General features: G+C 48.7%; 1 protein-coding gene across 1 annotated transcript; it reads left to right on the top strand.

The window, feature by feature from the left end:
- The first annotated feature begins 5,503 nt into the window (after positions 1-5,503).
- On the top strand, positions 5,504-7,147 carry NEUROG1 (neurogenin 1). The gene is made up of 2 exons (XM_030504402.2): positions 5,504-5,758; positions 5,968-7,147. Coding segments are annotated over exons 1-2 (522 nt in total). The 5' UTR covers positions 5,504-5,756; the 3' UTR covers positions 6,488-7,147.
- Positions 7,148-25,299: the final 18,152 nt, after the last annotated feature.

The raw sequence follows: 25,299 nt of genomic DNA, 5'->3' as shown, positions 1-25,299 counted from the left end.
AGAAGTGTTCTAGCTTCAATTAACAAAATACAAATCAACAAAAGAGGGGGAATAGTGGGCGGGAGGAGGTGGAGGGGGTGCAAAAGGAGAAAGAAAAAGCTCTGGCACAATAAGGCGGGGGGAAAAAAAGGGGCTCGTTTCTCAGAGGTGACATCCTAATCTCATTTTTCCCAGTTAATGTGGTAGCCAGAAGGCTGGGGAAGGGCCAGGCAGGGAGCGCTGCCCCAGCAATATGACTGCACTGGGAAGGTTTGGCTGTTTTCCTTGGATAACTCGGATTGGGGTTGTTGAATCCTCAGGCAGCCGGTTGCATCCCAGGGCACCTGCGCCCCGCTTTGGGTCCAGCCCAGCTCCCCGCGGGGGAGACAGCACGAGGACCCCTCACAAGCGCCTCCATCTCCACGCTTTCTTCCCGTGGCCCTTTACCATGATCATATATTTCCCAGCCCTGAGCGCTTGACTGACACTTGGGCTATTATCCAGGGAGATAGATTGTTTGGCCTGAAGATGCATTGTTTGGGCTCCTTATAAAAGAAACAAGTTAAATGCCGCAGCTACCACACACCAAAATGACTCCTTCTGGCCATAAAACCAGTGGGACAAGGAAGTGGTTGTAGGAGTCAAACATAATTGATGCTCAGAAAGATGTTATAAATAATCTGTGCAGAGTCCTCTCTCATGTGCCTCAAAACCACAGAAAGTGGAGCTGGGTTTTTTTTTTTCTCTTCCCTCTTTATCTCCCCTTGAATTCAAGAGGATAATACACCGTGAGCACCAATAATTGATGTATGTTATAATTCTTCATTACCCTATCAGTAGTCTGGGAAAATTGGAAGAAAAGAAAATGCCAGAAAGTTATGGTAAAACTTAAGATGCGACAGAAGTAGCTTTCTTTGCTCATGCTGTGAGTGTTTGAATAAGAAGAATGTCCCTGCACTGTAACAAGCTAAAAGAATGAGGAAGACAAAGGATTTCACGAAAAAGGTTTAGATAGAAGACAAGGCAAGTGAAACTGAAAGGAAGGGGAAAAAACCCATTTACAATGGAACAATGCGTGTACTAATCGCTTTGATATATTATACAAACCCAAAGACCCAAAACATTGTGTAATTATTTATAAATGACTTCTCCACTCCTGTGTATAATACCGCAGAAAGAATAAAACTGCAGGCTACTCTCTAAACTATTTCTAAATAGACCTAGCTCAAAAGGAAGCAGAAGTGTTTGAAAAAAACATAATTAATGGTTGATTTTATGGTTGTCTCATTAAAACATTTTAATTACAACAAACAAAATACATTTGTGCTTGCAGGGAACAATCGGTTACCTACTCGCCCCCCTTCCAAAAAGAAGGAAAATGTTACATCACACATTTAAAACCTGGAAATAAAACATTCTCACTATTTCTACAGAGCCCCCGGGAGGGGTTGAGCCCTGGTCACAGCTCCCAGGCACTTGTGTGGGATTTCAGAATGGGTTTGGTTCCTTTGGACCAGTACCCCCCTGGAACTTGGGGATGCTCCTGGGGATGCTCCCAGTGATGCCCCCATGCTCCCCTCCTGGCATGCAGCATGAAGCCTCACACTGGCCGCAGGCAGGTAGGAGATGAGGCCAAATCCTCTATATATGAAGCCCTTGAGCTGCTCCCAAGGCATTTCCCCGTGGCCTCCGTGCTGGCTGAGATCCCTTTCAAACATGGGACTTCCAGGGCTGTCCATTAGTGAGCAGCCAAGGCGTGAACCCCTGAACCCTCCGGTAGCCTCGGGCCAGGAGCTGTAAACTGACTCTGGTCAGGCCACAGGTCCCAGGAGCAAGGCACCGTCTGTCCATCCGTACGCTCACAGCCCTCGCTGCAAGTCTGTCCCCAGCCCAGGCTGGACAAGCTCTGCACCATGCCCGTGCAAGCACAGGGACGAGCTGCCCCATCGAGCCACCTTCTGGTTTTCCATCTATTTTCATAATTCCCGCTGCATTGGCCTGGGCATCCCCAAGGGTGAGTCAGCATGATCCTCTCGTCACTGCGCAAGGCACTGGGCCAAGCTCTCTGCTCTCAGGGTGATGCGCCACCAGCCACATTGCCTCTCCGGATTCAGTTCAAAGCATCGTCCACAGGCAGCTCTGCCTATTCGCTCTGGCCATGCTTTCAAACAGCAAGAGAGCAAAAAAGCAGTATTCTTCTGGTTGATATGTTGTTTTGACACTCATCCCAACATTAGTTTAAGCTCTTGTGTACTGATGTAGGAAAACACAGAGTTTGGTGAGTTGTATTGACCTGCAGCTTAAGCCTTAAAAAAAATGAAGCACCTCTAACTTCTCTGAGGCATCTTCCAACTGCAGGAGTAGTTCTACTGTGAACCTCTCGTTTCCATGTTTGGGGAGAAGAGTGATGCCAACACTGCTCCAATGATCAGAATTCTGGTCAGTTTTTAAATGTGAGGCTGATTTCTAATGTAGAGATTTATCTACCTTTTCAAGGTACAATAAACACCTACCAGGGAATAGCATCTTCTCATGGACCAGCTTCTTTCTTCCTGGAAATGGGAATCCAGAGAGCAATGCTGAGCACTGACAGCCTTTGCTGTGAGCACTGACAGCACCTAGGAGCCTTGTGGCACCTTTTCTCCAACAGCCTTTCCTCCACCTTTATTTATTAATTCCTCTTTCTGGAGCCCAGCCATGAGCAGAACCCACGGCATGATGTCCCAACACAAGGGCACTGGAGTGAGCTTTATGCTTGAGGCCCCACCAAGGCCCCAAGAGATAAATGTGCTGCATGGAAACATGCGCACAACAGTTTGCTGTGATTTCAGATGAGCAGTTTGTCATTCGAGGTAGTGAAGGATGGGCTGATCCAGCTGTGCTTTTATCGTTTCCATAGCCAAAAATGCCATTTGAATAATTTTTCCTCTTCTTTTTCATTTTAAAGTGCTATGAGGTGTCTCAAAGCAAATGGTATTTATGGCAAGCTTCCTTAGAGCTCAAAATACGAAACTAATAACACCCACGAGTCCATCTGAGCCTAGCTGCACTTACGTCAAGGTGGAGAAGTTAATATCAAAGGCTAAAAATCAGAATAAGGCATCAGTGAGACGCTGGGAACGTATTCTGTGTTCCTTGAAATCAAAGGTCCTGTTTCATTTTGGGAATTCTTTCTTTTCCCAGTCCTAGAAAACTTCACAGAACTTTAGCAGCTGACTCCCATAGGAGCAGGCCCATAAGGTGTAAGAGCTATTATCTGTGCTGGCTGAATAATTTATCTGCAAAATTAGTAGACTGCCTGCGATAGAACGGGTTGAATTATTCATCGGGAATAAATTATCCAAGATATTTAGCACTTCTTTCTGTTTGCGAAGGCTTCCTGAAACAATTCTGGTTCTGTGAATGCATTCGTTATTCATAAGTACGCAGTGAATAGATTATGCAAACAAATTTCAGCCTATGGGTTGTTTGTGAAACATTCACTTCAGCTCTGGCTATTCATGGCTGTGACTGATCACAGAGACACATGGTGCTCTCTCCCCTCCTTGATTGGAGCACAAACTTTTAAAACAAGAGAATAACAAATGACAAACTGCAAATGATGGATAAGGACTAATGAATAATGCGCTTTCACTGCAAACTTGCAGACAAGTGATCGGTTGTGCCAAAGTCTGTGAAACTCTAGGGAATCATAAACATTTTAATGAATAAACTATTGACTGCTCAAAGACACCTCCACAAAAGGCAATAAAAGTGGTGCAGATGACACCGGAGTTTATATCACTATATACAAAGTGCACATTAACAGAAGTTTTACTTTTTTTGCCGTATGCTTCCACAACCTTTAAATTTTGGTGCCTTCTGACTTTCTCCTGGTTCATGCTGGATAGCCCACCACTGCTTGCTGACCGACCGAGGCCTCTAACCGTGCCGTCACTTAAGGACATGAGTAACTCAGTGAAGTGGAACTACTTAGCACAGAGAGTCATTTATGTATGCACGGGCCCTAAAAACATCAGCCTGATTGCAGGTCTGGTGATGGAGAGAGCTCGGTCCCTCACGCCCAGCAGCCCGGCCCCATTAGGTGCTTATACCGCACATCCAAGCTCTGGAGCTCTATAAAGGTGCTAAAAAGCATAAAGTGAGCTGATGCTGGAAGACTATTTCTGGTTTAAGACTCGTTAATATTCATCACACAGGGCTCTCTGGACTGCTCACTTCTGTGCTATCTTCCTGGCATGCAGGAGTTTGGTCAGGGATGTTTGCTGGCATCGGGAATCATCTCAAAGTGAGGAGGATGGCAAGCAGAAGCAATAACACTGATCCCAAACTCCTGTCTTGGGTTCAAGTAAAGACTGGTTGCTATGAACTTAAAATGCAGAGATGCAGGGATACAGAGACAGAGACAGGGAAAACCTACAGATATTCCGCTGTCAGTTTTCCCTGTTTACCAAAGGCGTAGGAGGAAATCACAGGAGAGGGAATGAATCTATGCTTAATGTAAGGGGAAATCATAAAAATGCATGTGAGTTCAGGCATATGTCAAAAAATGACTAAAAACGGATGGTGACACTGAAAACCTTCCACAGAGGCAAGTACCTGAGTGCTGATAACGGGGCACTTACAGCACTGATAGTGGGATGCTGTAAGTGTCAGAACGAGGAAACTTTTTAGCCACGTATGGAACTGTGGCTTCCCGAAGTGCTAACTAGTGATACCTGGGCACTTCATGGGGATTACGAGAAGGAAGGAGAACTTTACAATGAGAACAGCACGGTTCTTTGTTTTTATCCAGAGATGAATTGTGGATATACATTCACAACCACTGAAGTTTGTAAAATGAGTGTAATTGGCAACTTTTAGCTTTCTGAACACCTGCAAAACCATTTCCAAATTGAAGCACCCGAAAACCAAAGCATGTGTAGATACTCCCCTTCAAACCCCCGAGGGTGAAGACCTGTGAGTTAAAGTTTTATCACTTCGGAGCATATTCACTTTGACAGGGGATGCACAGAACAACTGCAAGGTGCAAAGAGAACCTGAAGAAATCTTCCACCAGATTCTGTCTGGTGACAAAATACAGGGGGTGAAAATACGAGTCGTCCTCTTAATTCCGGACTAACTGCTTGTGGTTAGCCAAGAATAACTGCAGTGATTAGTGCAGACCAACCGCTTGTGGTTAGTCCGGACTAACCTCTTTCGCCCGATGACCCCTCCACCTCCGCGCTCAGCACCGACCCCCCCTGCCCCGCTTTGTCCGGCCACCGCCGTCCCTCTCCGCTCCCGCACAGGGGGACAAAAGCGCTGGGAGCGGGGTCGGGGTGTCCCCCGCCTCCCAAACCCCCCCCCCGCATCCCCCGGGGCCGCGGCAGATGCGCGGCTGGCCGCGGTAATTGCGGGCACGCTCCGGAGGGCGCGGCGCACGGGGCCGACCTGCCGCCTCGGCGCGGCCCCGCGGGGCGGCCACGGGGCCATTGTCCGCCCGGCGCTATAAGTACGGGCGGCAGCGCCGTCGTGTGCCAAAGCCGCCGCTCACACGAGCGGATCGCAGCCCGCAGCACTTCAAAGACAAGAGCGGTCGCGTGTCCCCCCCGCCCCGCCTCCCCCGGCGCTCGCTGGGCTTTTCTTTTCTCTTTTATTTTTGCTTTCCCGCATCCTCGGAGGCGCGGGGGCCGCTCTGCCTCCCCCCGCAGCGCCAACCTTCGCTTTTTTCCTTCCCCATCTATATATTTTTATACCGTTATTTGCTTTCACTGCATCCCTGGGAGTGCCTTTCCATGTGAGTACGGGAGCGCCGGCACCTGCGCGGCGCGGTCCCGCCGTGCCAAGCACCGCCACCCCCAGTAGTTATTTCTCTATTTTATCCCCTCTCCCCACACCTCTTCCCCGGCCGCTTCGCACCTTTCCTCCCTTTACTCCCCTTTCCACCCCCCCCTCCCTTCCGCCCCGTCCCGCGCAGTGATGGCAGCTCCATGTTCTCTCCCGCAGGATGCCCGCGGACGCGGCCAGCAGCGGCGCGGAACCTCCGCGGGAACGGCGGCGGCGGCGCGGGCGTGCGCGGGCGCGCACCGAAGCGTTGCTGCACACGCTGAAGCGCAGCCGGCGGGTGAAGGCCAACGACCGGGAGCGGAACCGCATGCACCACCTCAACGCCGCCCTGGATGAGCTCCGCAGCGTCCTGCCCACCTTCCCCGACGACACCAAGCTCACCAAGATCGAGACCCTGCGCTTCGCCTACAACTACATCTGGGCCCTCTCCGAGACCCTCCGCCTGGCCGAGCAGTGCCTCCCGCCGCCCCCCGCCTTCCGCGGGGCCGCCGCGCCCCCCAGCCCCGGCAGCGACGCCGGTTCCTGGCTGTCCAGCGCCTCCCCGTCCGCCCCTTCGCTCTGCGCCTCCGCCTCCGGCCCCAGCAGCCCCGCCACCTCCGAGGACTGCGCTTACGCGCCCGCCGACACCCTGCGCGGCTTCCGCGGGCTGCCCGCGGGCCCCGGCGCTCCCTGCCGCTAGTGCCGCCCGGTTCTTCCCTCCCGAGGGCCGGGGGTGATGGATAGGGGGGGGGGTGTCCTCCCTCCATTGCACTTTCCACCACCCTCCCCTCTCCATCCCTGTCCCCCGACCCCCGCCTCGCCTCCCGTGCGCCTCCGAAAACCGGGAAGAAAAGCGACAGATTTGCTGCCGCAGACGAGGTGAAAAGTCAATTTTACAATTTGTAGCTCTCCGGCGAAGAAAAACGAGCATGAAAATTTGGTTTGAACGCCCTGACAATGCAATGAAAAGGCTTAAGGGGCCGATGCGGCCCGGGGCGCAGCGCGGGGCTCAGCGCATCCCACACCCCCCTTTTCCCCTGCCCGCACCCGGGGGCCCAGCACCGGCCCCGATGGGACCCCCCCCCCGCCCGCCGGACAAGCGGAGGGGCTCATGCATTATAGATGCTGACCCCCAGCGCGGCGGCCTTGCTTTAGAGCAGGAACAGACACGGGGTATTCAGCGACCGGGCCAGATAGCGGTTTAATTTATTCAAGATGTTCATTCATATGAAAATTGTATTTTTGTACATAAAGAGCTTTATTCTATTATTATGCCTCTTATCAAAGTGGGGGTTTTGTTTTGTTTTTAAAAGAAATTGTACTTTACCCTGTAAATAAAAGTTTTAACGTTTGTACTGAATTTCAGCAGTGCCTCCGGAGTTTTGTTTCTTAAGCTCATCAGAAGGGCTTTTGCCCCTCAGAAGGAGTCTGGGGTGGAAGGAAAGGGTTTGCCCCAGTATGAGCTAGTATTTTGGACACCACACTGGCCACAGACACATGTGGTTACCTGCAAACATCAGCTGGTCCCAAGTCTCATAGAGAAGGGATTTGACACCCATTGAAGATGCAGAGGCAGAGAGCAGTGCCAATGTTCAGGATTGCCCTTGCCATGGTTCATGAGAGGAGATGGAAGTTGTTGGGGGATTTGGGATAAGGAGAAGATGCTGCAACCCGGAACAGGGTGCAGAGCTCATAGCTTTGCCTAAACCTTCAGTGTTAGAGGAACTCAGCTGTCAGGAGCTGCCCCTTTTCCTCAAGGCACGTGGTGGGATGGAAGCTCTTCCCATTTGCTTCCATGCAGGGAAAGGAGAAAGGGTGGCCAGAGACATTGGCACCAGCCCTGGCACAGCTCTTGCTCTCTGCTAGAGACTGGAGGAGTCAAGAGGGGCCCTCACCTCCACAGAATCTGCTCCACTGTTGGGAAACTCCAATCTTTCCTTTCTCCTGCATTTGTGTGCAATGGGGGAGCCCTCTGACCTGCCAGATCCTACCTTGCTGAAGGGCTTCTATTCTTTACGTCTCCATCCTCACCCTCTTCAGCATTGCCCGACACTCCCCTATTGCACTAGGTGCACAGACACCCTTAAAAGCAACAGTTTTATCTTCTTTGCCCTGTTTTATGGGGTGTATGAGGCAGCTCAGCCATGTCCCTCCAATTATCTTCAAAACACTGGTGAATCAGAGCTGTACAGGCAGTTAATGGGGTGTTCGTGGGGAAAGGAGGTGAATGCTTGGATATATGGTGGTGTACAAGCCCAAATAAGCGAGCTTTAACACATCTCAGGTGGGACATTGAATGAATTGGCTTTCATTTTTCTATGCCTCAGTTTCCCATCCATGAAACTGGGGTACCACCATCCCCTCACATCATCAGTGAATGTAGTGATTTCATTAATCAGAGCACTCAGATGCTGCTGTAAAAGCCCAAGAAGAAAATCAGTCTTCAGGACATGATCATATACTTTGCAGGGGAAAAAGGCAGAGAGCAAACACTGAAAGCATCAAGCAAAGCACTCAGAAGCTGTTCATCACGCAGGCAAAATCTCTGCCTGAAAGTCAACCCTCCTGTGTAATGAAGAAGGTGGAGATATCAAAAATGTAACAAGGAGTCATATAATTGCCACAAAAATCAGGAGAGGAGCTGAACTGAGTTTACACAGACACCTCAGTATCAACATTTTTGAGTGCCCTAATCTGCAATCTTTATATTTCCTTTACATAGTTTTCATATGCTTGTCTATACACACAGATATCTACCTCTCTCTCTCAGTAAGTCTAAATGCTGAAAAGGAAATGTCATTATTTGGAAACCCTAATAGCAGAGTAATTCTTATATTAATTAAAGACACCATCAAACAGTATAGGCCAGTTGCTTAATGATGTCCTGTTAAATAAAAGAGATTTGTGAAATCTAATTCTGGCAGTAACAGGTCTTGATCTGTGACGCAGTGAAGCTTTGCTTGCACCTGCCCTTGAAAGCCAGGAGGTTTTGTATGGAGTAGCCTCCAGGGGCTGAAATTTAGTACAGTCCGTGGAGACGGAAGGTCATCTAAAGTCACTGGGTCCCAAGACACTGGACTTCAATCTCAAAGAAGAAAAAAAACACCCCCTCCACAAAACTTCAAAATATCCTCTATTCTTTTGTGTTTTCTTAGCTGCGAGCAGAGCTCTGTGGACATTATGCAGTCTATAAAGACCATACATCTACCAGGACGCAGTGTATGATGTTAATGTTCCTAAATGGGCAAAGAAAGCTGCAAACTGCGTGAGGATACAATTAGATTCATACATTAACATGAGTCAGAGAACAGTTTTTCCCCCAAGCGGTGATAGGTTCAGACATAGTTGAACAAATCTGCCGCCGGGACAGATGGAATGCCTATATTCAGAGGCTGCAGGACCAACCTGCACCCCCGTTTGCAACAAGGGGGTCTGTATTTATTTTTATCAAAAGAGTAGTTTGGTGAATTGGCAGGGAGCTGGAACAGGCTTCCCCCACTGCAAACAGGCAGCGTATTTTAACTGCACTAAAATCATCTCTTAGCACTAGTACAGCGAGGAAAAAAAGTAGGTGATTTAAATGCTTGGATGGATGAAATCATTGGCAAATCTTTGGAAATACCACATAGTAACACGGTAAAAAAATCCATAAACAGACAGCAATCCCAATCCCACTGAAACAAGTGGTAAGACCCCTTACTGCCTTCAGAAATAACTGAAATAACTTGATTTTGAGTCTTGGCACCACATTACATACATGTATATGCATTTTTTTCATGCCTGCTGATAGGTGTTGGTAATCCTTCATCCTTGCTGGATCCAAACAGCCACCTCCAGGGCATGCAGGCATTAGGGACCCTCTGCCAGGAGACTCTGCAAGTCCTTAGGTCTCACGTAACTCCCGTTTAGTTAGGAGAGAAAGTCTGAGATGGCCCCATAGATAGGGCATCCCTGCTAGCTGGGGAATGGGCTTCCAGCACAGACTTTCTCAAAACACAATTGAGATTATCCCACTTTCTCTGCTGAGATTTACTGTGGGGAAACAAGAGTGCTACCAGTTACAAAATGCTCATCGTGACAGGGCCCACAGCAGCCTCACAGCACTGGAGCTTCTCTGTTCCAGCCTTTTCCAACTGATTTGAAGCTTTAGAGAATCTCTGTGAGTTACTTGTGCTCAAAAAGTGAGCACACAGCTGCAAATCCAAAGCTCTGTACAGGCTTTAGGTAACAAGCATTTTCTGTGACTTCGAAGCCTTGTTGTGCCCTACTTACTGTCGTCCCTGCTGGGGTGAGGCTCAGACAATGCTTGGGGTTTAGCTATTAACAACAGCATCCTCAGAAGGATTTCCATTATTGGGTGTCAATCTGTTGTAGATTTTGATTTTACTCTGTACATGATCTGTAAAATACAGTCTGCGCCACTACCTGTGAGCACATGAAACTTAATACTATAATTATACGTCTCTGGGGCTCAAATGCCCCATTAAGACTGATTTGTATACTGGGTAGAGATTATCAGAACAGAAGCAGGTGAGACCTAATTTACAGCAGCTTTTTTATTAGTGGTGTATGCAATTAAAAGACATCATCTGGAGGGGCAGAGCTGCTGAGGACCAAGAAGATTTACTGAGAGTACCATCCCTGAGCACTGCAGAATGGAGATGCCAAAATGCTGCATAAAATACTTTCAGCTGATACTTTGCTAGACTTTTGTAGTCTTCAAATGAAATTACTGAAGCATTTCTTAATCTAGATTAACAAATTAACTGACCTGTTAAAACCAGTTTTATGCCCAGTAGCTTGGTAATAGTGCCTGTAAACAACTAATTCCTCTTTTCTCTCTTCATCTTCAATCAAAAGGCATAATGGTCAATATGAAAAAATCACAGATGTCATAAAGCTGTGGTGAAGTAACAGATCCTTTCAAAAGGCCTGTGGAACCCATCCTTGTTATTAATCACCAGGGCAATGAGTGGGGTGAAATAGCTATGCCCCTGGAAATAGGGTTTCCCCCCCACCGCCTCTCTGCCGAGGTTACTATCCTCTTGGAAGAGATGGCAAATGCTTCAAGTGAGGCGTTGCTGGTGCCAGATCAAGGCTCTGCACTCTGAGCACTTCTCCTCTATTATCATCACCGTTAGTATCATTTTTCAGTTGTCAATCTTCCGGTTTAAGATCCACTAGACAAGAGTGAATAGACTCTTCCCAATGGATAATGCTCTTCTCTGCCAGCGTGGAAATGCTGATGGCACAGCACTCGTTGTTATTCCGGTCTCTCACTTTTGCCTCTGTTTGACTTCTCTGCAGCAGCATCTGTCAGTACCTCCCATCTCGCTGTTCAAAAACCTTATGAGACTGATGGTTGGGAAAGGAAAAAGAAATATCACATTAGAGAGGCTGGGACAGAGATGCCACCCTTCTCCATGCCATGTGTATACTCTGCAGGTACAAGAGATGGTTCTCACTCGGTTTCTACCCCATTTATTGGACTCCTTGACTGTCAGTAGGACTTTGGCCAAGGGTCAGTAGGCTGGAGCACACAGCTCACTTCTGCACAGAGTAAAAACTTGCTGAAGCAAGACTTTTGGAGAAGAGATTAGCTCTATTCTTTGAGTAATAGTGAATAAGGGTCCATAGACATGGTCTTGCAGGCACTGTGCTGGTGGAAGCATCAACACTGAGTTCAGAAAGTAGGTTTTCAAATGCTGTAACTAGAAAGATAGTGCTTAGAGTGACTCACTGACATCCCTGCTCTGAGCTCGTCCATTTACTTGCACTTTTCAGCTCCTGCTCCCTTGCTTTCCACCCAGGAGATGCATTGTGCTTCAGGTAAAGACCAGCCTGTGTCAATGCACGGCTTTCCACTCTTGCTTCATGCCCGTGAGATGTTCTTAATTACAAATCCAACCATGTGAGGGGACTGACGCCTCTGTTTCCCAAACAAGGATTTGGCAGAGTCCTCAGGACTTCACTATCTCTTTCTTGGATTATTACATTCTGCACATTCCAGGATAATCTCTTTTTTTTTTTTTTAACCTGAAGATTTCACAAAATTGCCTTCTAGGAAAACCTTTAAAGCTGTCTAATGGCAGCCCAAGCTGATTACGGACCATAATGGTTTGTTGCACAAATAATGGATTAAGTTCCATCTGTAGGAGTTAATTTGACTTATTTCTACAAACAACCAACTTGTTCTGCTCCTCTCTCTATGGCAGATGTCAGCAATCTTGACAAAATCATATTCAGGAATACATCTGGCATGACCATCTATGGTGGAATTTGGCATCTGTGGCCCAGGGCAAACCTGGCATCGTCCTTCTCCAGCTTGCAGGTTTCCATTGAGATGAGAAGCCTGAGGAAACACAACATTTGCACATACAAAAGATGCAAATACAAAATTCCACACTAAAGATGGCGTTAGTTCACTTTTCAAGGTGGTAGGACAGGGCACATATAGCCCAAAGGACACTGTGGACTCAGTAGTTTGTCCCTGCTGTAGGCCCAAGAGATTGAAAGGTCCTTGATAAACACCTCAGTTCAGATAAATGAGGCCAAACAGAGAAGGCAAACGTTAAAAAGCAAGGGGAGGAAGGCAAAATTCCCAGCACCATCACACTCACATTGGATTCCCCATGTTGACTTTCAGGATAATGTATTGAAAAGAGAGTCTCAAAGGCAGGCTCAGAAAGGATGAAAATCACTGGTGGCCAGTAAAAGTTGGACAAACTGCACTAAATAGTCCTTTCCCACCTGAATTTCTCCTTGAAAATCCTCACTTTTGAGAAAGCAAATGGGTTCCTTGGCAAGGCTGTTCTCTGGCAGAACAGCGCATGGCCTTAGGATGCAAATCTTAACATGGACCAGAAAAAGCATCTCCAGTGATTCTCCAGTTTGGTCTCTGGGATTCATGGGAAACAGGCATTATTTACAGATTCTTTTGCCCAGAACCTAGAAAAGCCAGAGACCTTACCGCTAAAAACCAGCAACTACATGCAGCTGAATCAATCCTTCCTCCAAAACCTAACTTGATCTACTTCTTTATTTTTGACTTGGTTGTCCCTAGATATAAACGCACAAGTTATTTCTCTAGTCCACTGGTAGGAGTATTCAAACCAAAGGGAATTAACTCCTGAGATAAAAGAATATGGCTTTTTTTCCCCCTTCCTATTTGAGTGCCATCTCTCCTGCAGCAAGTCTTTTGTAATCTGAAAGGAAAACCTTTCCTATCACAACACCAGTAATGGATATTGCTCTCTCAATTACCCGTTGCTTCGCCAGGAGAGCAACTGATGCGCATCGTGTTTATCCAGCTCACTGAAGTGCTTTCATTATCTAAGAAAAGAGGTTAATTAGTATTTAATCAATCTTTTCACAGGGTACAGTTTCCTCCTCTCCTATTTGCAATCCAAAAAGATGTCAGCTTCCAAAGCCATAATGCCCTCTTGATAAATCAAGTGGCAGCTAATGAGGTCTCTGGTCCCAGGAAAGGAGGGTCCAGGCTACCTGACCCACAGTGGCTGTCACCAGCACGGCTGTCACCTGCATCCTTCTCCCGGGAAGCACTTGTTGGGATGTTGGGAGATGCACGGAGCCATATGGGATGCAGAGAAGGGAGGGAAGGTGGTGGTGGCTGTGTGCGTGTTCAGTGCGTGCTTCATGCTAACCAAGCTTGGAGGAGCCAGCAGGTAAATCTCGCAGAAACTCTACCCTCTGGAAAGAAACAGATGGGATTTATTTTTTTATTTATTTCCTTTTATTAATTATTTCTTTCATTTACTTAAGTGTATTTAAAGATAACTCAGGAGCCATCCTTGCACCTGCATGGGGCTGAACTTCAGAGGTGAATGAGAGATGCTAATGATGCTTGGTGCCAAAAGTTATGGATAATAAAAGCATTATCCTGTTACAAAGAAGCATATGTAGAAGGATGGAGTTTCCTTCATTAGGCAGCAGGCAGGTTTTTGTTCTTCCCTGAAAAATGCCAGGAGCAAAACCGAACCTCTCTCTCTCACACACCATTTCCACTACATTAGTCCTGCTGGCTGCAGCTCCGCACAGCTGTACCAACGCTAAACTGTGGCTGAGACACCCGTCAAAGCAAAGGAAACTTCATTATGGCCACTCTCAGATTGGATCTTGGGTGAGATACTGGTCCAGGACAGCTGATCCAGCCACCCAACCTTCTCAAAAAGGCCCAACAGCACTTATAGTACTGTTTTATCTGAGATATTTAAGCAGAGAAAGTGGCCCATGCATCCATATGCTCACCCTCTTTTGGCTACTGGGCTATTCTCTCCGTAGCCGCTGCTGCTGACAATGAGGGGCTGAGCCACATGCCCTGTGGTAGCCACGCTCTGGATTTCTTTCCCTGACTTTGGGAAATTCATTGTCTTTAGCATCGTCTGTAGGTTCAAAGTCCGCTTTCACTCCGCGGGGCGCCCTTTCTAGGTTCATAAAGCTACGTTCAGAAATCTTTGGGCAGACCCAAAGCTGACAAAAGTGTCATTAAATAATGCTGCCAATGAATGAAGCTACCAAAGAAGACATAGTCCAGTTTGCATCTCAGTTACAAGAAGAAAGTGCAATGACAGAGTGAGTAATTGGCTAATTGTCTATACGAGCTCTATTTTAACAGTGCAGTCGTGCGATCGCACCATCTGGGGGGAGCTCGGGGAGGGAGCCCCAGCACACACAAAGCCAGCGTGCGTTTCTCAACACACAGGCCAGGCAACTGCCTCCTTCCCAGGCAGGCAGTGTGAGCATCAGCCCCTCGAGACCCCCAAACACAGGCTGAGATGCCAAACCTCTGCTGATGGCGAAAGATGGGGGGTTTGCCAAGGAATTTCTGCAGTTTTTGGAGTGCCCACCTGAGTTGCACAGTGAAGTAACCCAAGCAGAGTGAACAGTGATATTGGCCTGATTGCATGGCCCCTAATGAGCACAATTAAATGGCATGGGTGGTAAGTGCAATGGGCTGGCAGCGCTGGTCCGAGCAGTGAGGGTGCTGCTGGCCATGGTTGGGGAGCTCAGCACACGGGTCTGCTTTTGGAACATTCAGAAATGATGGCATTTCCCCCTCCTCGTCTTGAAACAGCTGAATTACTGCCTTTCAGTCCCCATCTATTTTCCTCCAAAGTTACCATGAAGCAAGAAAGTATAAATCACACTTTTAAGTGGGCCTGGCACTCGGCTCACAAGAAGAAGAAGAAGAGGGGGGGGAAAAAAAGAGGTAATGCCATAATGTAAAATAGTTAAAAGCTTATTAGAGCCGTTCAGGGCAGTATGATTTCCACTTTGTTTCAGAACACCCCAAGCCCATCCTTTCATGCTATTGTGAAGGCAGCAATTCAAATCTCCCTTTGTCAGTATGAATGGCCCCTCTTAAAGCTCTTTTATGCCAACATATTCCCTACAGGCATATGCCCTTTAGCTCTATTACTGATTTACCCAAGTATTCAGCCCATACCTTCTGCTTTTCTTTTTCACTTACTGAAGTTCCACATGACACGAGCTGCAGCCTCTGCTTTGGTGCCTGCCCCTCTCCCCAGCCCCAGCCGGGATGCTGCTGTCTCTGCCACTATCTATCCCACCAGGAAAAGCCACGCAAAAAAACTAACAGAGGAGACTTTTCCAATGATTGATTTTCCTCCCCCCCTCTCCTACTTCTCCCCCTTCTTTCCATCCCTACATTTGTCAGCGCAAACAAACGAGCAGGGTATATACCTCCTCCTCCCCCCCAGCCATAGGGGAAAAAGAGCCTTGGAGGCTTTGAGGGGGGAAAAATGCGAGGGTAAAAAACGCAAGTGGGCCTATTACCTCTACTTACCCTAATTAGACTTGCTTTGAAGGGCTATTCAGAGGTTTTGAAAGGCTGTCCTCTCCCTGCATCTCATTGTGCAATGTTTGCAGAGACATTTGCATCTGTTTGTGCTTCTGAAAATAGCAATGGATGCTTTCAAGAAAGCAAAGCCACCTCCGAGCCCCTCGCACCAAGCCAAGGGCCGCAGCACTCGAGGTATGTGTGGCCGGCCCTTGGGCGGGGGGACACCCCGGTTTCAAGGGTTTCAGGGTTCTCCACCGGTCCCCATTTAAACAATTCCCTTTAACAATGCAATTTTTAGGCATAAAATCTGCTAACTCGATTAAATCCAGATGACACAGGACGCAGAAATGGGAGGAAAAAGAAATCATCGCTAAAGTAAATGGTAGGCACCCTAACAGGATAGAAAGTGTGAAATCCATGCAGAGCGAGAGAGAATAGCTGGCAGCACAGCCCGGGCTTTCATACGCATATGGCCTTGACCATTTGACTCTGGTCCCATTGAGGTGATCAGCTGGAGACGTGAAGGGGCATCTCTGGCAACACACACGTCCCGCTCGCTCCTTGAAGAAAGCCCACGGAATAAAGCTGCATAAAGGTGATTGATAGTAAACATTTTGTAATTTGGAGGGATTAAACTTGCGGGATGATCTTGATCAGGTTCTCAAGGCATTGCCAGAATGCAATTACATTAGAATAGCCGCTGCTGGATCGCTGCTGGCAAAGCCACAATATCCGCCAAAGAAAGGGGGTGTGAATGGGACAAAAGGGTTAATTTGAATACGTGCTGAAAAGACTGGAGGTGGACAAGGAGCTCTGCAAGGACTTCATCAGGAGCCATGGGCAGAAGGAGACGGTTTTGCAAATACAGAGGGCGAGTGGAGAGGATGTTTGTAAAGCACACTTGGAAAGGGAGGAGAAAAAAGAGGAAGAAAAAAAGGCCCCACAAAGCTCAAACTGCTTCTTTCTTACATTGCCCTTGGCTACGCTCAGAGGAGCACTTTAGATGGATTAATCACAGGGAAAAACAATGGGATAAAAGTCTTCTTCTCTACCGTCTGTCCTCAGTGCAGAGGGGCTGCGCTGCTCTTTCCCCACCGGCGCATGGCAAGTGCTGGCTTCTGGCCTGGGCACCATGGGCAAACAGATCTCTGGTAGTGACTCCAAGCTGGAATTCCTTTTTATAAGGGACACCTGGTTAATCTTCTGCTATCAGCAGGTTTAAGGTTTTATAAGATTATTCGTCAAAAAATGCTCAGCAGGAACTAAGTGTGCAAAGACCTTTTACACGGGCATGTAGTGATAGGACAAGGAGGAATGGCTTTAACCTGCCAGAGGGGAGATTGAGATGAGCTCTGAGGCAGAAGCTCTTCCCTGTGAGGGTGCTGAGGCGCTGGCACAGGGTGCCCAGAGAAGCTGTGGCTGCCCCATCCCTGGCAGTGTTCAAGGCCAGGTTGGACACAGGGGCTTGGAGCAACCTGCTCTAGTGGAAGGTGTCCCTGCCCATGGCAGGGGGCTGGAACACCCATGCCATGGGCTTTTCCACTCCTTTTAGCTCTCTTTAAACACACACTGGCATCTGGAAGATACTCTCATGTCTGGGCCAGGGTTGGATGTGCTGGGTGGGCTGGGAGGAAGCATGCCTCACCTCTCCAAGGGGATAGGGAATGTGTTGCGCTGTTAGCGCCTCCCCATCTCTGTCCCAGTTGTACCAGGACTGCACCCACCCCACTGCAGCACCTATTTAAAGAGGGAGGATTTGTCCTGTGCCCTCCCAGAGGATGAAAGGGCTGAGCTCAAAGCAGAGCAGCAAGGCCTGAAGCCAAGTGGGGATGGAGGACACAGGTGGGGAGAGCCCAGGTTTCAAGAGAGGAGATGGGAACACGATGCCAGCGCTGCCGGCTTATGATTTACAGCAGATCTGACGCTCTCTGGGGCTCTCTGTGCCGTAGCCAGAGGCTGCATGAAGACATCTCTGCCTCAGTTAGGCAGAAAGCAGCAGCTGGGCACAGATCTGGGGCCAAGCAGGGCCAGGCAAGGTGATGACCCTCAACACCCCACATCAGCCTGAAGGTCCCTGGGAGGGATGTAACTGTTTGCACAAGCACCATCCCAGCAGGGAGCCACTGGCTGGGGCAGGGTGGCCTCTCTTGGACAGTAAGAGATGTTCAAAGCGAGGCACGGGCTGTGTATAACAACAGTAGTGACCCAGCTCACTTACAGACCCCTGCCCCATCCCTCTTGTCCACACCACCACCCCCTGCCCTAGGAAGGGTGCCAGCCCTGGTGACAGTGACAGTGCCAGCCTGGCCATCTAACCCACCCAGGGGTGACTGCACCCTCGGGGGTCAGGTCAGGGCTTGTCATCCCCCATGGTGCAGGCGCTTGGGCTGCTCCAGCCCCTTTTTGATATTTGAAGTTCTAAATGAAGCTTCCAGATTCTCTACAGAGGCACGAGTGGGGTTTATCTCTGCTTTCTTCCATTGAGACATACAGATACAGCATGTCGCGTCCATGCTATATCCCTGCCACCGCATTCACCAAGCACTCCCCAAAAGCAAAACAAGCCTATCTCCTTTTTATACCTAGAAACACAGAACCCACATGGAAACCCACTTTCCATCACCCCCCAAAGCTTGCTAGGCAGAAAGAACTCCCAAACACCCCATCAGTGAGTATTCCAGGGAGGCTTTGCCGGGCAGCACGTGTGCCTGCACTCTCTCCCCGGGCTGCCCCTCGCTGCCAGCTTGGGGAGGGTTTTCTTTTCCACTGGGTTTTTGTTTCCTTTGAGAACACCCCGTGTTTGTGTTGCTCTTTCTCCGCGGCACAATGCTCCTCTCCATTTCCTCAGCCGGGGGCTCGGGCGAGCGTCAGATCTCGGCGCAGCCAAGTCGCAGGGGTCGCGGGTCACCCGAGGGCATCGGGGACAGACAAAGTCTCTTCAGCCGCTAATGTAAGCCGGGGGAACGGCGCGCTGAAAGCGCATCCACTTGAGACTATCTACAAGGCACTCAGCCCTCTCTAAGGGCTTATAATGTTGACTCTCCTGTCATTGGATCCAACCTTACTATAAGCCCCGGAGGTATGGGGGGCTTAGAGACATTCATTCAGAAAAATAAATCCCCCTGCTACCATTCTCTTCATGAAGATAAATATACCACAAACAGAACAAGGAAAGAGGCTGAACTCCTGATCTCTGCTCCAGCCGCTTCAAAATTGCCATTAAAAAAACCCCAGCAGTTTAGTGGACTCCTTTAGTATTTGCCATTAAAAAACCAACACATTTTATGAGACTCCAGTGTGGTTTATTGTTATATTTTCCTATCAAAACTTGCTTTCAGCTGCACATCACTTCTAATCCACTCCAAAGAGAAAATTCTGCAAAGAAAATGGGGTTTGTTTGTATTTGAACTCACTGTTTCTTGTGGCATTGCAACCCGAGCTGCTCCAGCCCCGGGGAGGGTTTGTATTCCCTGTTGGAGGGGTTAGTGCTCAGCTCCAAGCTGTTGGTCTTTGCGTAGGTATTAAACCTGGGAAACCCCATTGGCGAGCAGGACCATGGCTTGTACAGACATGGGGGAACCTGGAGCAGCAATTCCCAACCTGGAATGAATTTCTTGGCACTGTGGCACACAGTCAAGCACTGCCCAGTGTCATCCATCCTCTAACTGCTTTGTGACCTGTTTTGCCTTTATAATTCTTGCCCAAAACTGTGTGGAGCTGGAATGAGGTTCTGGTGTACAATCTGCATGGGATGGATGTATTTGGCTGGTACTCAGCCAGGAGGAAAAACAGCTACGTCGGGGTTCTGCCTCCATCTCCCACTTGAAAGCCTCCTTTCCCCATCCCTTCTCTTATAACAAGTCTTGCTGAAATACCCCTCAGCACCTGGCTGTGCTGATGGAGCTTTTGGTGGTTGTGGATCTTTGCAGATTGACAGATTTTTCCTGTGTAAGGTGCCTTAGCATCCCCTAGGAGCACAAACAGAGCAGCAGATTGCCTCTGAGTCCCTGCCTTTATGTGCATCCAACTTGGCATGTTCCCAGTAGACACAAGTCCTGGTGAGCTAGGTTCTCCAGTACACCATCTGTAAGTGTGGAAGAGTCCTGTGGCCAGAGGTCCTCACTTGATCCTGGTGAGCACATGTTAGAGCTGCCCATGAACTGCTATAAGTGTCAGTGAAGCTGGGGAGGGAGACATGCAGGTCTCCAGCAGAGGCAAAGCACCACGATGTCTCTGGTTAACAGATCTGGGTTGGTGCCAGCATTTCTTCTTCCACTCCTATGCGGTTGGCTCACTCAAAAAATCACCCAGACCACTGACTTTTAGGAGAATTTTACCTCCTGTTGTAGCTAGACTAAGCTCTGGATACAGATGTGAGTTTTAGACCATCTTGAAAGCAAAGCCCGAGAGCATCAGCAGGCTTTGAAATGCAACAATTTCTTTCTTCTTAAGTTGAGAGGAACAGCCTAGTGAGTGTGGGTGCTTTTGCACAGACTTCCCTCCTCTGCCTCCACCCATGCATTTTCTGTCACCCTTGCTGGCACTTGCAGATGTTCAGGGGTTCAGGAGACCAGGCTCAGTGGCATCACATATGTGCACAGTGAGGTGCTCACATCTTGAGGGGGAAAACATGCACAAAGGGGGAAAGTTGTTGCCTTGGGGAGGAAAAAGGCTGAACTGATCAAACTGCTGATCTAAAAGAGGAGTAATGGGATTTTGTGGGATTCACATTGATGTCCAAATGAGAGGAGCCTCCGGTTGCCTTTTTTCTTTCAAGCCACTGAACAAGAATTTTAAAGCCCCTTTAAAATCTGCCTCAGCTGAGCTAATTATTATCACAGGAATTATTAGACAAAAGCTCAATGGCTTTTCCAGTGGCTCTTCAACACTTTCCGGGCTGCCTCAACTACAAGAAGTAGAGCTCCCTTTTTTGATTGCCATAGTCATCTAAAAGTTTTCAACTGCTGATCCTTATTTTAACCCTTACAGGAAACACAAGCAGCCAGGATGTGTGCCCATCGCCCTGGGTCACTCTCTGTCACTCCACAGCCTGCAGCATCCCTGTTCCCATCGGCACTGCTGTCCTGCACGCAGCTGGTTTCTTTACTGAAGTCCATCAGAGGGAAAATAAATGTCACAACAGAGTATCTGGTTTTGAGTAGTGAGACAGAGACCTACAGGAAGCAGCAGCCAACCTGCTCCCGGCCAAGGCTATCCAGTGACTTATTCAAGGAAGCCATTCACACCTTCTCCCCAAGGAGAGGGCTGCCATGGGAAGTAACCGGCTCCAGCACAGAGACGTGCTTGTGGGCTCTCCATCTGAGCAGGTCACTGGAGTGCTCCCGGGACCTGGTCCTGCAGGCTTTGTTCTCCACCAACACTTTTGGGATCTTCCCACTTTGATAAACTGACTTTTTTCTTTTTGTTTCTTTTTTCCTAGAAGTGATAATCACATATTTTTTAAGCAGGGGTACCCAAGGAAAAACAAAAAGTAATTAGCAAAACAATAAATAATCAGCAAAAACACACAGACAGCAATAAGGGCTGTTTGTGGCGGGTATTTCTTCAAAAGCTCCCCAGCACCAGAGGGGACCTCATTTATCCCCTGCAAAACAGATAAACCTTCAGTGTTCTCCGGGAGGAAGAATTTCCACACTCCCAAGCAGAATGGCAGCATATGAAAAGTGGAAACCAGCTATTAGTGCCCTTGCAGGTCTCGTCATTCCCTGTCTTTACCCAGCCTGGGGGCTGCGTTGCTGCAGGGTGTATTCCTGAACCCCACAGTGGTGAAAGCACCTTGCCCCATGCCTCCATCTCAGCAAGCAGAGGTGCAAGCCAAGCACTGTTCTCCCTTCTTTTTAGGAAACCTCTGCTAAGAAGAAGCTGCCGATGGTGTAAGCAAGCTGGGAATTGATGGTGGTGATAGCTGGAAGCTGTCCTGCAGCAGATGTGGGAGCCACTGGCTCAGTCCCACCAGCCCCAAGCCCACAGACTGGTCCTCACAGGACTCCCACCAGTAGCGCTGAATCACTCCAGTGATTTCTTTCAAATTGTTTCAAGAGGGTCCTTAAGATAAATGGACTTTTTTTCCCCTCCGTAACTTAACATCTAAACAAAACCCTTCCAATGACTTGGGGAGAGCCGCCTGATGGACAGCCAGGAAATGGGAATGATCGATCAAGCGCTGACGGCCGTGGCGCTGGCACCCGGGCTCAGGTTTCGGGATAAAGCCTGGTAATGAAGCACCTCTCATTTGTGCTGCCTGAACAGATGCTGCTGCAGCTCCTGCCTTCCTCTGCAGTGGGTGACCAGAAAGCTTCCTGCCCCAGCAGCATCCATCCCGGGTGAGGCAGGAGCTGGGGCAGCTGGCACAGGCACCAGTTGGTGTGAGGAGGATGCCCACTGCTTTCTCCATCACTTGAGCTTCCTCCTCTTTTAGCATTAAGGAGAGCAACCAACAGTCCCATCATTTTAATGCACCAAATACCATTATTTTAAGAGAAGGAAGCATGGAAAAATCCTCAGTGTTAAATAAATCACAGATGAGCTGAAATGAGCTGTTTCTTCAAGCCAGGTAGTTGTCAGAAGATGTCCCCGTGGCTACACCACAGGACTGGGACTAGGGGATTTTCATTCCCATCTTGCTCATGGCTTCCGAGTTGGGCTCAAGCAATCTGTGGGCTGCATAGGATAGGGTTTATTTTCTCCCACATGGGCTGTGAGCACATTTATTGCTTTTTGCAGAGGCACAGACCAAGCACACACAGCACATCAGGGATGGCTGGTGCCTTCACTGTGTCCACACACAGCACCAGTGCCAAATTTGCCATAAAGAAACGCCATTTCTAGTCATGTTAAACAGTGTGGGGTTTTATGACCCTTTAGTCAGCTGAGGGTGCATGCTGAGGCTGGGCCGTGCATGCTGAGGCTGGGCCATGATGGGGATTTTCAACAAAGATGAGGCATATTTTCCCCCACAACCTTCCCAATTCATATTTTAAGTGATTTGGGGGGGTGCTTGTCCTCTGTTTCTTCCCAGAGTTGAGTTTGGCATGAAGTGGTGCCACTTGCCTGGAGCTGGCACATGAGGAAGAACCTGTGGGTGCTGCAGCTCCATTACATGCTCTGGAGTCAAAGGACTGATCCAGCAAGGAGAAGCAGCACCCTCTTCTGATTCCTTGGGTATGGGTAGGTCCAGGCCCTACATATCATAGAATCATAGAATGGTTTGTGTTAAAGCTCATCCAGTTCCAACCCCCTGCCATGGGCAGCAACACCTTCCACTAGAGCAGGTTGCTCCAAGCCCCTGTGTCCAACCTGGCCTTGAACACTTCCAAGACAATTCCAGGCCAAGACAACTTCCCAGCCCTGCAGAAGGGCAAAAGCTCATCTCCTCTGTCTTCCTCTCCCCTCCTTCTGTCCCATCTCCATCACTGACCATAGGGCAGTGACTGCTCCCCCTGCAGTGACATCGGGATGCAGAGACCGGCAGCCCCCATCCGGCCCCCGGCTCCTCTCCCTTCCCCTCTGCAGAAGTCATCTATTTTGTTGTGTGTACACACAGAAAACAAGGGGCTGCCCCTTGTTCTGCTCCAGCCATGACACATCAAATTATCCTGCCTCCGAATATCCCATCTGGCTGTTAGTTTTTAGCTTTTCTCTCTTGTTTTTTCCCCTTTCCCCTTCTAGGTTGTTTCTGCTTTCCTCCTCCTCCCTTCCCTGCTCCCCAGCCCATGTGTAAAAGTAGCAGGGGGGCCTTTATTAAAGGCAAAGCCCCACGGCAGCAGCTTCCCAGCCAAACTGCTCTTGTATTACTTTTTGATGAGTTTTCAATTTAGGCCTTTGCAGACAGGGGGAAGAAGGCGACTTGAGAGACAGAGGGGGGAAAAAAATGCAACAGATGGGGCCGATTGTGCTCTCTAGGCAAATTAAGGAAGACATCTGTAGCTCCCAAATACTGGTGGTCTAAAGCAATTAGTCCCCTGTGAAAAGGGGCCTCTCTGAGCCTCCTCCAGCCAATCCGCGCCCCGGCAGCACTCACGTTACAATGGCCTTGACCACAATTCACTGAGCCAAAAAAAAGAAAGATTAATCCAGGAGGAGCTGTGCGGCCGGGCTGGAGTTGCTAGGCTTAAAAGGGAAGGTTATGTCCGTTCCTGCCCGATTTTGGAGCAGAAAAGCAAGGCTGGGGGATATATATATTGTATTTTCCTTCTTTCCAATGGTGTACCTGGTTTATGTGCGATGCCTGGAGCGAGAGCGTGTATGTGTGTGCACACATATCCCTGTATCAGGAAAGAGCTGTAATCTGTAAATTGCTCAGGGACTCCAATTTTCCAGTGGCTTGTTTGGAAAGTGATGAATGAAGACGCAAACCCCTGTGGTTGGAATTATCTCCCCCAGCCCCCTTCGGTCCCCCTCCATCCTGAATCAAAAGAAGCTGTTATATGATAAGACCCCTCTGTAAGTGATAATTATAATGATTGTTATGATGCCAGGGCTCTGCTTTTACAATTGGAAAGAGGAACTCTGGCTGAGCTAATCCGGCGGTGTGGTCCCTTATTTCATGCGACGTCAGGAAGCCGAGAGTGGAAAATTCAGAAAAGGACTTTATCCAAGCTGGTTATGAGCCCCCTTCCCCCCCTTCCTTTCCCCTCCTCTCCCCTGGCTCTTTTATTCATGCATATTTATGATCAGTAGATCTCAGTGGAGAGAAAAAACACATACAGAAAACAAAACGGGCAGCACAATGGGGAGAGCTGCTCATGGGAGGTCACAGCACCTTTAAATTACACCTCTTGGCTTTGTTCACCCCTGCACAATGGAGCTAAGAGATAGGAAGAATAGCACCCTGCGCCCTGGCGCATCACAATTCTCCCAATGGTTTCAAAAAGAACAGAGAGCCCCCCAACTAATTTGATATCTTGTTGTCTCTGTTAACCTAAGGACATGCCTCATCCCAGGCACCGAGGCCTGGCAGGGGCTGCTGGGTGCGTACAAAGAGCGTGGCTGAGGCTCGGCAGTGTGCTGGGGTTTTGCTAGTCACAGCAGATCTGTCTTGGTCAGGTTTGAATCTGAGCGGAGTTAACTGGTTTGGGAATACAAAAGCACCACCCGCCCACTGAACCTTTGCCCCTGGAAATTAATTAATTTAATTAACGTGTTGATTGTCATGGCACCCGTCAGAATGGGATCTTCCCGGGGCCACACCAAGCTCCAGCCTGCCCTCACTCACATACAAAGGAGATGGGCTCGTGGTTTAAGAGCTGAGTTGGAAGCAAGTGACTTCTTGAGGCACTGAAATTTGAGTCTGTGGTTGATTTCTCGCCCAACTTTTGCCAAGGATGGGGAAAATGGGTGAGTTGAGAAGCTGGGTTCATGGTGGATGACAGGCACTAGTGAAGGGAGCAGAGTTAATGTGGAAAACGCTGGAAATAAGGTGGTGTCCTTAGGCTGCTATTGTACAACAAGCTGTTAAATGCACCAGCCTGAATACTTGGTAATAACTGCCTTTGAAAGTAAGCTAGAAAGGAAAAAGTGAAGCTGGTGCTGCTAAAGAGCAAAATAACATCCTTCAAGAGAGAGCAAACCTGTCCAGGAAGGACCTGCCCATGCTAGAAGCAGACCAGGCAGTCTGTGACCACAAGCCCATAAAGCCCAGCCTTTTCCCTTCTCTCTTATCCTTCTCT

Source organism: Strigops habroptila, chromosome 12, assembly GCF_004027225.2.
Source record: "Strigops habroptila isolate Jane chromosome 12, bStrHab1.2.pri, whole genome shotgun sequence".
NCBI classification, from domain to species: Eukaryota; Metazoa; Chordata; class Aves; order Psittaciformes; family Psittacidae; genus Strigops; species Strigops habroptila.
The sequence above is the reverse complement of the archived record's forward strand: the minus strand, read 5'-3'. Positions and strand labels throughout refer to the sequence as shown.